General features: G+C 67.1%; 1 protein-coding gene across 1 annotated transcript; it reads right to left on the bottom strand.

Moving 5' to 3' along the window:
- Window positions 1–9630: 9630 nt before the first annotated feature.
- On the bottom strand, window positions 9631–13120 carry MRPL28 (mitochondrial ribosomal protein L28). The gene is made up of 5 exons (XM_069486385.1): window positions 12792–13120; window positions 11883–12035; window positions 11385–11519; window positions 11202–11288; window positions 9631–10629 (listed from the first exon to the last, which is right to left on the bottom strand). Exons 1-5 carry the CDS (start codon window positions 13077–13079, stop codon window positions 10522–10524), a joined length of 771 nt encoding a protein of 256 aa, XP_069342486.1. The 5' UTR covers window positions 13080–13120; the 3' UTR covers window positions 9631–10521.
- Window positions 13121–13206: the final 86 nt, after the last annotated feature.

The raw sequence follows: 13206 nt of genomic DNA, 5'->3' as shown, positions 1-13206 counted from the left end.
CTGGCGGTCTGGGGGGCGCACGCCCGGCCGCAGCCCCTCCCTGCCGCCCGCACAACGGAAGGCGGCCCAGTGTCCCCAGCTCGGGCTTCGCAGGCCGGTGTCCGCAGCCAGCGCGCGCTCAGCCGGCCTCCGACCTCCACGGGCTCCCTGCCCGGCGGGCCCAGGGCACCCAGGGAAGCAGGTGTCCCGGGAGCTGGGCAGTCTGAGCCCTTGATGACGTGCAGCCCCTCAGTTTCCTGTGCCCCCGAGCTGGCCAGGACCCTGAAAGGTGGGCTGGGGCTCCACCCTCCCTTAGTCCACAGGCAGCTGGGACTCAGGGCCAGGGCACAGCCTGCACCCGCCAAACGCTGGCTGTCACTTGGAAGAGCTGTGGGCTGGGGCTGGGGCTGGGGCTGGCCACAGCTGCACCCTCCGCCTTGCCTTCTCTCAGGCACCGGCCAGGGTCCAGACAGGGGCTCTTCTCTCTCGGCTGCCCAGGGATTCCACTGGCCCTGGCCAGCCTGAGCGCAAGCGCGGCTGCGTGTCCCAGCCTTCGCCCTGTCTGCACAGCAGCCCTTGCCGAGGCTCCAGTCCCAGCCAGCAGCCCTGGCTGCCCAGCTCCAGTTGCCCACCCACCTCGGGCTGCAGGGCAGAGGCCCACAGCCCCAGGCACCGGGGGCCAAGGGATTCACCCCCTGGCTGCAGCAGCCCCTGCGGCAGCTCTGGCCAGCCCCACCCTGTCAGATGCAACCCACTCAGGTCTAGGGGCCCACCCAGACCTCAGCCCACCATCGGCCCCTACCCAAGGAGAAGGATGTGGGCACCAGGAATTGCTGCCTCTGAGGAGTCTCGCCTGCCACCTCCCGGGACAGCCTGGGAGCCTGTCCTTCCCAGAGCACTGTCAGGCCTGGCAGCTCACAGGGTGCTTCAGGCAGCCCCTGGCAACAGCTCTACCCCCAGGTAACATCTGAGGCTGCAGCTCAGGCCGCAGAAGGACCTGCTCCCCTCCTGCCAGCCGGGGCTCGCGACACCTCATCCATCCTAGCTTCAGCCAACAGCCCTCCCGGGCCTGAGTTCTGCTTTAAGCCTCCAGGGCTCCTTGATGCCTGCGGGCCGCAGGGCCCTTCCCGACAGCACCTCCCTCACACCACCCTCCCGGGTGCATCGGGTCACTTGCCCACCTCCCTGCGTCCCCCAACTCCCCAAGGCCCCACCACGTCGTCTCCTGGACCTGCTCATCCTGGGTGCCCACCCCTCATCCGTCACTGTGTGAAGGCAGCCCACCCGAGCCCCTGCCAGGCGCCCAGGGAAAGGAGCAGCAGGGGAACGGCCACCGGGGCACCCCGGCCTGCCAAGGGCCAGGCTCCCTCCTCGGCCAGCGCCACGCCCAGGGCAGGCAGCAGGGGCTGGGGCTGTGGACACGGCTGCACTGTGAAGCCAACATCAAATCACCAGGTCCTGGCAGGCGCCCTGCTCACCCACGTCCAGCCGGACAGCCCGCGTCCCACAGTGCCGGACGCTGGCGCCTCCCTGCAGCCCCTCCCCCTGGAGCCTCAGAGGAGACACAGTAGGTGACCCCTGGGTCGGCAGTGAGGAGCCTCCACGGCGCAGCAGGTTTCTGTGGGACGGAGGAGTCCTGGGTGGCTGGACCGACAGCAGGGCCTCCAGACACTGGCCCCTGGGCTGGCCCCCCTCCCAGACATGGGCCCCCAGCGCTTGCCTTGGTTCTGCAGAGCTGCCGCTGCGGCCAGGCCAGGCTCTCAGGGTGCTGTCCGTGTCCATCCTCCTCCTGGCCCTCGGTGGTGGGTGTCCCCAAGCCCTGGGACCGGGACAGGGCCCTTGGGCCTCTGGCTCCTCGGGGCCCCTGGCCTGCAGGGACAGGAAGTGGGTCAGAAAGCCTGAAGGACATGCAGCAGCCCTGCTTCGGGTGGGCGGCAGTGGGCATGGCGGGGACATTGAGCAGGGTGGGGGACGAGGGAGACCGTGGAGGGACGAGAAGCCGAGGACGGCTCTGAGAGGGGCGGGGAGGGAGCGTGGGGGCCTGCAGGGGGCCACGTGGCCACCCAGAGCCGAGGCGACGCAGAGCCAGCCTTGCCTTCCGCGCGGGACCCTGTGAGAGGCAGACGCCCTTCTGGGACCAGCAGTTTCCCACTGAAGGCTTTGACTGGATTGGCTGCTAGTGACGTTTGTTCAGCCTTTCTAGGAACCAAACAAAAAACTTAAGAGCAGAAATGAAATTATTTCCTTCAATGTAGCCATAAAAGGAATTCCTTGAAATAAAGTGAGTTTTGAAGGGTTAAACGTGCTCATGCACTTGACTGAAGAAGGAAATCATCTGAGCCGCTCCGAAGTCCTGTGCCCAGGAGTGCCTGGCATCGCACGAGGCGTGACAGAGAATTCTGGCAGCAGAGGGCCAGCTGGGAGATGGGGCACCGTGTGACAGGCGACAGCGGCGTCATGCACGGTGCAGGGAGGACCAGGAGGGCCAGGTCCAGCCCGGGATCCTGGGGGAAGAGGGAGGCTCTGAAGGAGCCCGTCCCGTCGGTCCATCGCAGGGAGGCACAGGCTCCGCCGGCAGCCGAGTCCCCGGCCCCAGCCCCGGCCCTGAGTCTCCTATTTCCATTAGTTCTGAGCTCCGGGGAGGGGCCAGGTGTCGTCTGGGCCCCCATCCTAAGCCCAGCAGAGGACGAGGAGACACAACACCCAGGGGAAAAGCTACAAGGCCACACGTACCCGGTGCCAGTTTTTGTGGAAGCAAAAAATGTCTATAAAGGCACGAAGACTCAGAAACTGCCCGAGTGTCGTTGGCAGAGAGCAGAATGAAGAGTGGGCTCCATTTCCCTCTTTGCACCTTCAGGGCTGGTAGCAGTGACATTACTGTTACAGTCACGTGGAAGCCATCAGAGCACGACAGGCATCCAAGGTGAGGCCCTGAGGGACCGAGCTGACCTGTGGGCGCTGCTGGGCAGGGCGGCAGGCCCCGTCCTCTGACTGCCACGTCACCCTGAGGTGGCCTGGGCCCTGGCCGGAAGGTGCCACCACCTTCCTGAGAGACACGGCCTTGGGCTTCCTGGGCAGCCCAGCTCCAGGGGTCACTCTGGGCCGGGCCTCCCTGGCCTCCACCCTTGGCAGCCACCACAGCACTGATGTGCCCGTGACGGGTCTGTCTTCCTCTTGTCCTCACAGATGTCGGGCAGATGTGTCCTCCAGGCTGACACGTGACATCACGCCTGCTGTTCCGAGTTCTCTCCACAGCTCTGCACCCGAAGCCGGCTGGGGCAGGTGCCCCAGGGACGACCTGGTTCTAATGCCAAGCTGGGGGTTGGGTGCACGGTAACGGCTTTGCCTCACATGACCTGGTTCGAGTGTCAGCTGACCACTCAGTGCATGATAGCTGACGTGACTGTCCCTGCAGCCATGGAGGTCACGTGTTCCCAGGACATGCCACCAGCTAGGTCTGCCGTCCACACCGCAGGTAAAAAGGATCAACACAGAGGGGTGGGGGGCAAACTCCTGAGCTGCTGCTGGGCATGGGCTCTCAGGGATGGCTGCTGTGGTCACTCTGCTTGTCCCCTCTGGCTTGGGGCCCAGGGTTACCTCCAGCCCAGGCCCAGCCAGCCAGCACCATGCTTGTCCCCCCTGCATGGACCCAACACAGCTCCTCACGTCCCTGCCGGCTCCCAGGGGCCGAGGGTCAGACTCAAGGCCAGGAGGGAGGCAGTGGCAGCGGGCGCGAGGGTGGGACTCGGCCAGCTTGTGGCCCCGGGGGCAGCACCCTCTGTCCTAGGGTTCCGTCCACACCTCCAACTAGGTCTGAGCCCTGATCTCCTTTCAAAGGGATTCTGACCCCAGAAACGTCTCTGGGGGCCCAGGAGCTGGGACCGGGTGGACGCCAGGAGATAGCTGCCAGGTCCAGGACAGCCCCTGTCCCCCCCCCCCAGCCACAGGGGCCTGGGAGCGCAGCCCCCACGCAGCCCAGCCGCCCTGAGAGCCCAGACATCAGGGAGCGGCAGGGCCGGCCCAGCATCCGCCTGGAGCCATGGCCCCGGGCAAGGCAGGCACAGGGTCCCTTTGACCAGCGTCCTCTGCGTCACAGTGAGGACCCTGACCTGGCCTCACGGCCTCAGAGGTTCAAGATGGAGCCTACAGCTGGCTGTGCCCAGGTCAAGTGTCTCAGGGACATCTGAGCACAGGGAAGGGGCCGCTGGCCTCCCCCAGCCCCAGCGCCACTCTCTCAGGTGTCTGAGCCGGGCACGGTGACTCATACCTGTAGTCCCAGCCACACGGGAGGCTGCGGGACCAGTGACTCCCCCTCAAGGCTGGATCACTTGACCCAGGAGTTCAAGACCAGCCTGAGCAACATAGCAAGACCCCATCTCTAAAACAATTTTTAAAGGGGGGTGTCTGAGTGGACGGGCTGCACACCTGAGGGGCCTTGGACCCACCCCTGCAAGAGCAGACGAGTCACATATGACATTCTGGGCACACTGGCCCTGTGGCACCGACCCAGCCTTTGTCCTGCTGCCCCTCTCCAGGAACGCCCTGCCTGCCCTGACACCCGCCACCCCGTGGGCCCCCGCGGGCACCGGGGCTCTCGTACCCCCGTTGGCAGTCACTGTTCCTCCCACCTGACACCTCCGTGGTGCCCCCAAGCCCGCACAGTGCCAGCCCCCCTCCAGCTGGTGGCAAGGAGGACCCTGAAGGGAGGGAGGAGGTGCCACCGCAGGGCCAGCTGCCCTCACAGGCGGCCCACCTGCGCCCCTCCGCCCACAGTGCCCCTCCACTGCCCGCCCTCCGCTTCGCTGTCCTGAGATGTCTCTGTCCGCTGCCTAGGAGCCCCGCGGCCTCCGGGCCCGGTTCTAAGCATGCGATTACGTATGCCGGTCCCCCCGGCCGCTTTGTTGCCGCAGAATCTGTTGTGGCAAACAAAAGTGCACTGGATTAGCCACAGTGGATTAAAAGATTTGCTTCTCAGAGTTTACCTAATAACCTAACAATCATGTCGATGGACGCTTTGAACCCCCAGGACGTGCCTGCCGGGCCGACTGAGGGCTCCAGGCGGCTGTGGGCAGCGGGGCTGTGGCCGGGGCGATGACACACAGCCACGGCTGTCCTCACACCCAGCTCAGCCCACCGCCAGGCCAGTGCGTGCGGCTCCTGCCGACCCCCGCTGGGCAGGACTTGGGGAAGGGACAGACTCTGGGAGAAGGGGGTGGAGGCCCAGGAGGGAGACCAGGCCGGGCCGGGCCCGCTCTGCAGAGGGACGGGGCGCCGGGCCCGGCCCCTGGACGCAGCCACACCTCACACACAGCAGCAAGGACACCAGCAACATGGAGGTGGCCACGGCCGCCAGTTGGACCGTCCCTACTGCGCTGCAGCGCACAGCCCTCCCGTCACCCACAGTGCCCGCTCCTGCACACGCGCACACGCACACACGCACACACGCACACACGCGCACACGCACACACGCGCACACGCACACACGCGCACACGCGTGTGCACACACACCAGCGTGCCCCCTTTGATCTCCAGAGGAGACCCATTGACAAGCCCGTAATCGCAGCTGCCCTTGCGGGCCTGTCCCCTGAAGTCCCGGGTAATGGGATTTGGCACTTCTGATCCATCCGGGCTGGCTGCTCCCCCTGTCATAGGTGGACATTTTTTTCCTTTTTATCGTTTCTTTTTCTTCTCGAAAAAAATGCTCCTTCTACCGCACTGACTTTGCATGGCTTGTCACCCGCCCGGCGCGGAGGCCAGGACGCCGAGGGCCCAGGCCGGCTGGGGGTCTTTGATGCCGCTCTGTGAAATCTGACGTGGAAGACCCACCAGGGCGGGCTTTGGGTCCGTGGCGCGGTGGGATTCATCCTGCCTCGCGCTGCTCCCTTTGTCTCTGCCCCCGACCCTTCCTTGGGACACGTGGGGAGAGGGTCCCAGGGTGAGGGTGCGGCCGCACGTGCGGGCTCGCGCCTGGGGGCGGGCCGGGCCCAGGGCAGGGCCGCAGCCACGAGAACAATGGGCAGCAGGAGGACGTCCACCTGTCCGCCCGTCCGCCCGCCCGCCCGGCTTACCTCACCTGCCTGGCTCCGTGCGCCTGCTCGCGCCCCACCATCCCGCCGTCCGCCATGATGGTCTTGCCGTCCGTCCGAGCACTTTCAGCCACTCCAGGAAGCAGGTCCCTGCTCTTGGCCACTGTGTGGCTGGGAGGCAGAAGCGTGACTCTAGGCTGCAGCTCGGGCTCCCGCCGCCGATTGGCTGAGGCAGGGACCAGATGACGGGCCTCGGAACCCTATGGTAGCCATGGCAACCAGCCCCTTTAGACACCGCCACCCCCAAGCCACTCCTGACTGCTGAGGGAGCAGGCAGCACTGCCAGTGGGCCCATGCCAGGGTCCCCTCGGAGGGCGGGTCGGGCCCCGGCACGGCTGCATGGCAGCTGCACCCACAACAGCTATCAAGCGTCTGCCTGTGTGCATTTCATTCGTGTCCGGTGTGAGGGTCCTTGTCCTTCTCATGGCCTGTCCCAGGTCACTCCATGCCCTGCCTGACCCCCTGGTGGAGGTAAGAGCCCCTTTGCAGCCTCTGCCGAGAGGAGGACTTCAGGTCAGGCTTGCCCCAGGGGCCGAAGGCCAGGCCCAATCTGCTGAGAAAAGACTCGCTGGGGGCAGTGGGAGGAAGAGCAGGGAGAACCCCCACCCCAAGTGGGCAGAGCCACCTCGGGACCCAGCTCTGACGGCAAAGGGCCTGCCAGCTTTCCCTCTCTCTGCCCAGCCCACTCCACCACACTCTCTCAGCCACTGACTGCTGAACACACAGGTGTGCTTACGCGATCCCCTCTCAAAAGCCCCACGGCCTCCGGGGTGGCCTTGCTCCCTGTGGACCTCGGCCCTCACCCAGCAGGACTCTCGGCTGTCGGCCACACAGCCTCGCTCGCTCGCATGGGGACCCCTCTCCACCCCTGGGTGTGCCGGCGCAACCCCCTTGGCAAGGTCTCCGGAGGCCCCGAGACCAGGTCTGCTCAGCATGGGTGTGACCTGCCATCGCTCCGCTCCGCAGCAGCCTGGCCATCCTGCGCTGCCGGGTGCTGACACCTCTGGAGCACCGCAAGGCCTGTCACCAACAGCCAGAAACAGCACCTGGCCTGTCCAAACGCCTGAAGGCCGAGTCCCACTTCCTGGCCCAGAAGCGGGTGAACAGCTCTAGGCCTGGGAGGAGCAGATGTGAGCCGCAGGCTTCCAGGAAGCCAGGGCTACGGAGGCGTGGGGAGCCAGAGGGACTTGGGAGCCAGGGGGATCCTGAACGCGGGTCCCTGGGGGTCCTGCATCCGAGGGGGTGGGCTCAGGGCTGGCCAGGCTGGTCCCAGCAGTCGGGCTTGGGGTGGGCCTGGCTGCGGCTGGCTTGGCTCTACGGCTGGTCTCAGAGCCGCAGAACTCAGAGGCTGCTCGACCGGCCCCTGGGGTGGCCCCAGACTTCACATCTTCACGCTGGCCTGGTCCACCCCGGCCCTGAGCTGCCTGTCACGACAGAGCTCGCGGCCTTGAAGGGCCTCCCCGGCCGTGCTGGAGGCCACCAGCAGACAGTGCTGGTCCAGGGTGGGGTGTGGGTGGGACGTCGGCCTGGGCCGGCTGGCGCAGTGAGGGAGAAGGGTCGGAGGCTGGAGCCCCGCTCGGGGGTACGGGCCCTGCTTGGGGCGGGCCCGGCGTACTGTAGCCGTGGAGCAGGGACTGCGTGGGCCACGCCACGGGGACGCTTGTCCAGCCAGGGCTCCAGTGCAGAGTGGCTGGAGGGTGTCGGAGGGAGAGAGACCGCGGGAGCCGCTGTAGGTGGGCCATGGTGGTGCCACACGTCAGGGAGAGGGTGGCAGAGGCTCATGCACAGGCCACGGGGCTCGCGGTGGGCTCCGCGGCAGCCCTGGGCTCCCGTGCCCAGGCCACCAGCAGGACGCGCCTGCTCCCCACACCCCTCCCTCCCGCCACGCTGCAGCCACCATCCAGCTGAGCAGGACTCAGGAGGCAGCTGAGACCCTCAGGGTGAAGGGTCAGGCGCAGAACTGCGGACCGGGTGCAGGCTGGCCTCTTCCCAGCCTTGGTGGAGCGATGGGGTCACTCCTGCCCCCCTCCCAGGCCTCCGTGGCCCCAACTCCAGGGGACCCCTCCAGCCCAAAGCAGCAGCGACCACCCGCCCTCACACCCGCAGTCCAGCCTCGGCCTCTTTGACACTGCGGCGACTGCCCTCATGGACACATGTGGCCCTGGCAGTCCCTGGGACACACGGTGGGGGGGCGGGCAGGGCTCTTGGCACATGAGGGCCCCAAGGGCTGGGGCCGGTCAGAGCCAGCTGGTGCAGGGCCGGGGTGTGGCCAGTGCAGCCTGCTCCCACCCTGGGAGCCTGAGGGGCTGCAAGCGTCAGGGAGGGGACCTGGAGGCTCTCAAAGGCAGACACAGGGACTTCAGGAAGAGCCTGACGAGAGGTGTGGTCAGTGGGGCCTCGGAAACGAGGACTTTGGAAGGGGGCTCTGAAGCAGGACCTGGAGGCAGGGGCCCGTGGAGGGCAGGGACTCGTGGCCTGGCTGCCAGTCCCAGGCCGGCTCCCTCGGCTCACACGGCCCACGGTTCCGCATGGGACTGTGCAGCCCGAGCTGTCTCCGTGCCCGTGGGTAGGACTGCACAGTCCCTGCGCCCCCAGCTGGGGCCCCTCCCACGACCCGGAAGGCAGGAGCAGCTGGGGCCTGTCCCAGACCTGGGTCACTGTATCCTGGGGTGGGGGCGAGTCTGTCACTCACTGAGGGCTTCTCAACCTTCTCTGAGTCAAGGGTGTCTGTGGGACTGACGAAAGCAATGTCACCACCTACCAGACACAAGGCTGTTTGGAAACCCAGCCTCGGCCACCCCCAGGCCCCACCTCGCTCCTGCCTGGCCTCCCCAAGTGGGGAGGAATAAAACAGCCTCAGGCCCCAGGGGAGGTGACTGGCACAGGGTCTGGTGACCCGCTCAGCCCCCACACAGTCCCTCCCACTGGCCAGCCTGGGACACCTCCTGAGGACCCCAGGCCTCGGGCCCGGGATCACAGCCCCAAGTTGACACAGGCAGGGACACGCTCACCCCAGCACTGCCAACAGGGAGACTGAGGCCCGAGTCTGGAACCTCAAGGCCCACAGCCCACCTGGCCACACCCCCTCTGTGCCAGGCCCAAGCCCCTCGGCGCCCCAGGGGTCTCTCACAGAAGCCCTACAGGTCCTGGCAGGAGCCCGCTGGGCCTGGGGCCCGGCTGGGTGGGCACAAGGCGGGCGAGGTGGCCAGCGGGGGTGTCCTGGGCACACACTCCAGCGGAGACCAGGGCAGACTGAGGGGCCGGAAGGGGCTCCGTCTGATCCAGCTCACGGCTGAACATGGGAACCAGCGTGGTGGGGGCGCGGCCAGAACACCACAGCATTCGTGTCCGGACAACCAGGCTAGGCCTTGCAGGCCCCCCAGAAAGAGGACGGTTGAGCAGTGTCTGCTTTTGGTAAAATTTTTAAAAGGACTGTTCACAGAGCAGGGCTGTCACGCGTGAGAACACTGGTGTGTGGGCAGCACCGGGACTCGAGGGCAGAGACCCCCGGAATGGACAGACCAAGACCGCAGGCCGCGCTCCCCCAGGCCGACCCCGCCCACACTGACCTCCCTGTGGGCTGTGCCAGGCCCAGGTCAGGCAGGTGCCTCCGACTCACCCTCTCTTGCCACCCACTGTGGCCCCAGCTCGGGCCCTGGGGACACAAACGCCCACTCTGCCTCCTCCACGTGAAGCCCTCCTTGTCCTCCCTGAAAACTGAATGGGCCCCAACACTCAGGACTTCCAGGTAGGGGAGAGGAAGGGAACTGGGGCCCCCCCAAACCTCAGGGCAGAAACAGCCTCAGGGAACTGGGCTCAGCTTCCCACGGGGAGCCACACCCCTGTGTAGCAGGTTAGGCGGAGGGTACGGAAAAGGGGCCACCAGAGCTGCAGACCCCCCTCGTCTTGCATGACGGTGCTGACACAGGCACCCACTTTAAGAAGCTGCACCAGCTGGGCCCTCCGGGGTCTGCCCCTCCTGCCTACCTTCCCTGCCCTAGAGAATGTTCCAGAACAGACAGGGACATGCAATGGAGAGGGGGCGAGCACCATCAGCTGTGCCCCGTGACGCCTTTGCCTCCGATGGACCGTCTCCCCAAGAAAAGGAACGCACCACATCAAACCTCAGTCTCCGCAGCTCGGCTGGGGACGGGCAGCTGGAGTCGGCACTCACGGCCCACACCAGGTCTCTGGGGCGGGGGCGGCGTGGCCAGGACCACCAGAGAACTCTGGGCTTCCAAACACAGCAGCACACACAGGACTCGGCTCAGACTTTACTGGGTCCTGGCCCCCCGGGCATGAGGAGTACGTGACCCCGGCTGGGAAGGGCCTCTGCAAAGCCAACCCACCCGCTGCCCACAGGTGGCCCACGAGACCACCCCAGGCTGTGTCCACCGTGTCAGAGGCCCCGGCAGGGAAGGCTGGGCCGGTGGCAGGGCACGGAGGGGCCGTGTGGTCACTTCCCGCTGGCTCTCTTCTGCACCACCGCGGGTTCCGCCAGCGCCTGCTGCTGAAGCTGCTGGAGCAGCTCTTCCACGTAGACCTTGAACAGAGGGACGGGGTCCTGGGGGGGAGGATGGCAGTGAGGCCCTTGCAGCCCAGAGCCCGGGAACTGGGGCGTGGAGGACCTGGGCTCCCAGGCCTGGCCACGGTGCCACACGGGCTGCTTGCCACCCTCTGGCCCCCAACCTGGAGGGCAGAGCCCTGCCGTGACTTGAGTGCCCCCTCCCCTGGGGAGGCCGGAGTCACATGCCTGCCCCCAGCTTTCCTGTGGTCAAAGGTAAACCCAGCAGAGGGAGTGGACAGCCAGCTGCCCCGCCAGCTACCACAGGGTCCAGACCCTTCCAGGGAACAGACACAAAAGGGAAGACCCTGGGGACACCGAGTGCCAAGCGAACCCACAGCAGGGAGGATTCCACTCTTCCCATAAGGGTCTTGGGGAAGGAGGGGGTGGGGACCCCCAGGGGAGGGGGTGTCCCGTGCTGCCCCAGCTGGGCAGAATGCCGTGTGCATCTGGCCGCTCCTCTCCAAGCCCGCCCAGGGCCGGGGCCGCGTCCAGGCTCTCCCCAAGGCAGAGCACCCGCCCCAGCCCACCGGCCGGCCACTGGGGGTGGCAGTGCGGGCACACATGCTCACCTTCTCTTCCAGAAGCCTCTGCTTCTCTACAGCCTCCTCCAGCGTCAGGCCGACCCACTCGGCCTCTGCCTCCGGGATGGCAAACTCCTGGGCAGGCAGAGACGGAACGCACAGTGAGGCCCAGGGCTGGCCCGGGCAGGGCGCTGGGGGGCACAGGACAGGACGTGCGGGTGGAGCCCCCACCTTGTATTTGTCGTAGATGGCCGCCCTGCGCTCAGGGTCGTCCGGGTGCAGCTGGGGGTCCTGCCGGGCGAGCCGCAGCAGCATCCCTCGCTTCAGGTCCATCCCGAACTTGGAGCACAGGTCCTCCTTTGGGGTCTGGCAAGAGGCTTTCGTGGGACCAGGTGCCGACGGCAGGGCCCCACTTGCCCCGCCAGCCCGCCCCAAGGGGCTCTTCTCCAGCAGGCCAGGCATGGGGGGACCAGGATAGGAGCAAGGCCATGAGCGGGGCAGGGGGTGGCTGTGCTGGCTCAGCCCCAGGGCAGGCCACCCGCAGGGACGGGCTCTCCTACAGCACGAGGCCCCCACCGGGCTGCCCAGAGAAGGGCAGGGTCCCACTCTCGTTTTGCTGTTGCTCCCCAGTGTGGGGCTGTGCTGGGCCTCCCTGGAGTCCCACCGGCCATGAGACCCCCACCCCCCTGCACACTGACCCCCGTGCACACCCCCCCCCACCCCGCTTGCCTTGAGGATGTAGAAGTCAAACCCATAGGCCTCATCGATGAGATCCAGGGTCCGCATGGTCACAGTCACCGTGAACTTCTTGTCCAGGATTTCGCTGTAGAGCTCGCGCTGAAACAGCTGTGGCTTCCATATCTTCTTCACTCTCTTCGAGAGCTGAAGGTGCAAGAGAGAGACCCCATGAGCACGGCTGCTTCTCCCTGCAGACCAAGGGGGGCCCCAGGCACCTTCCTGGTGGGGCCAGGCCTGTGGGGTCGCCAGTTGGCCTCATGCTTCCCTGGAAGAGGCTCCATCACAGACCCCTGCTAACAGACCTGTGGCGCAGAGCTGGGTGGACCAGGCCCCGGCCCTCAACCTGGCTGTGCACCTACTGGCTTCTCCCTTGCTACCTCGACACCCTCCCCTTGCCCCCAGGGTGCTGATGTGGGCGGCGATACAAGCACAACTGTACCCCCAGGGGGCCCAGGCCCTCACAGCCCACAACAGGGACCAAGGGGCCTGAGGCAAAGGGAGAAGCCAGCCTGGGAGGCCGGGAACCCAAGGTGAAGGCGTGGAGGTCTCAAACGCACAAGTCTCCCCCAGAGGGCTCAGCAGCCCCTCCAGGACTCCCACCGAAAGCAGGCTAGGAGCCCGGGCTCTGCCCCTTGCAAGCCGCCTGACCGGCGTGAGTCTCGGCCTTCCTGACCGCGAGCGAGGAGCGCGCCAGCCTCGCGCTGTCACGAGATTTGGCAAACCCTGGCGAGTCCACCGGCCTCCTCCCCAGGGCCCTCGCGCCCGCTGGTTCACGGGTCTGGGCCGCCGGGCTCAGCCCTCCGCTCGTCAGCCCGCTCCGCCGATGCAGCGGGGCCCCCTGGACCGCGGCTCCCGGCCCAGGCCCCCGCAGGTGCCCCCGCAGCGCCGCGGCAGCCCCACCTTGTCGTCGTTGGTGTATCTGTGGCCCAGGATCCAGCCCTCGCCGCCCCACAGCCCGCGCTGGGACTCCGGGGGGAAGTAGAGGGGAATGGGCACGTCCTCCACGCGCTCCCGCTGCCCGCTCTTGGGGTTGACCCTGAACTTGGCCCCGTGCGGCCGGTAGTGCACGGGCGCGGGCGCGCGCGCCGGCTCCAGCGAGCGCAGGTAGTGCTCGGGCAGGCGCGCGCAGATGCCCTGCCGCAGCCGCAGCCGCCACCACACGCCGACCGGGAACTTGTGCAGCGGCATCGCGCCGGGCCCGGAACCCGCGCCCGCCGGAACCGGAAGGCGCCCCGCCGCGCCCACCCCACCGCGGATTGGCTGCACACACCGTCCGTCACCGCCCTCGTCCCGCCCCCGTCCTCAGGGACCGTGG

This window comes from Eulemur rufifrons, chromosome 14, assembly GCF_041146395.1.
Source record: "Eulemur rufifrons isolate Redbay chromosome 14, OSU_ERuf_1, whole genome shotgun sequence".
Lineage (NCBI taxonomy): Eukaryota > Metazoa > Chordata > Mammalia > Primates > Lemuridae > Eulemur > Eulemur rufifrons.
This window is presented reverse-complemented; position numbering and strand designations above follow the sequence as displayed.

What these genes read in the sequence shown, in the direction of transcription:
- MRPL28 (XM_069486385.1), bottom strand. Translation starts at nt 13,079, where the DNA reads ATGCCGCTGCACAAGTTCCCGGTCGGCGTGTGGTGGCGGCTGCGGCTG. An exon ending in GATACACCAACGACGACAAG is followed by an intron (nt 12,036 to 12,791) that starts GTGGGGCTGCCG and finishes TTGCACCTTCAG; the next exon opens with CTCTCGAAGAGAGTGAAGAA. An exon ending in AGAGGCTTCTGGAAGAGAAG is followed by an intron (nt 10,630 to 11,201) that starts GTGAGCATGTGT and finishes CCTCCCCCCCAG; the next exon opens with GACCCCGTCCCTCTGTTCAA.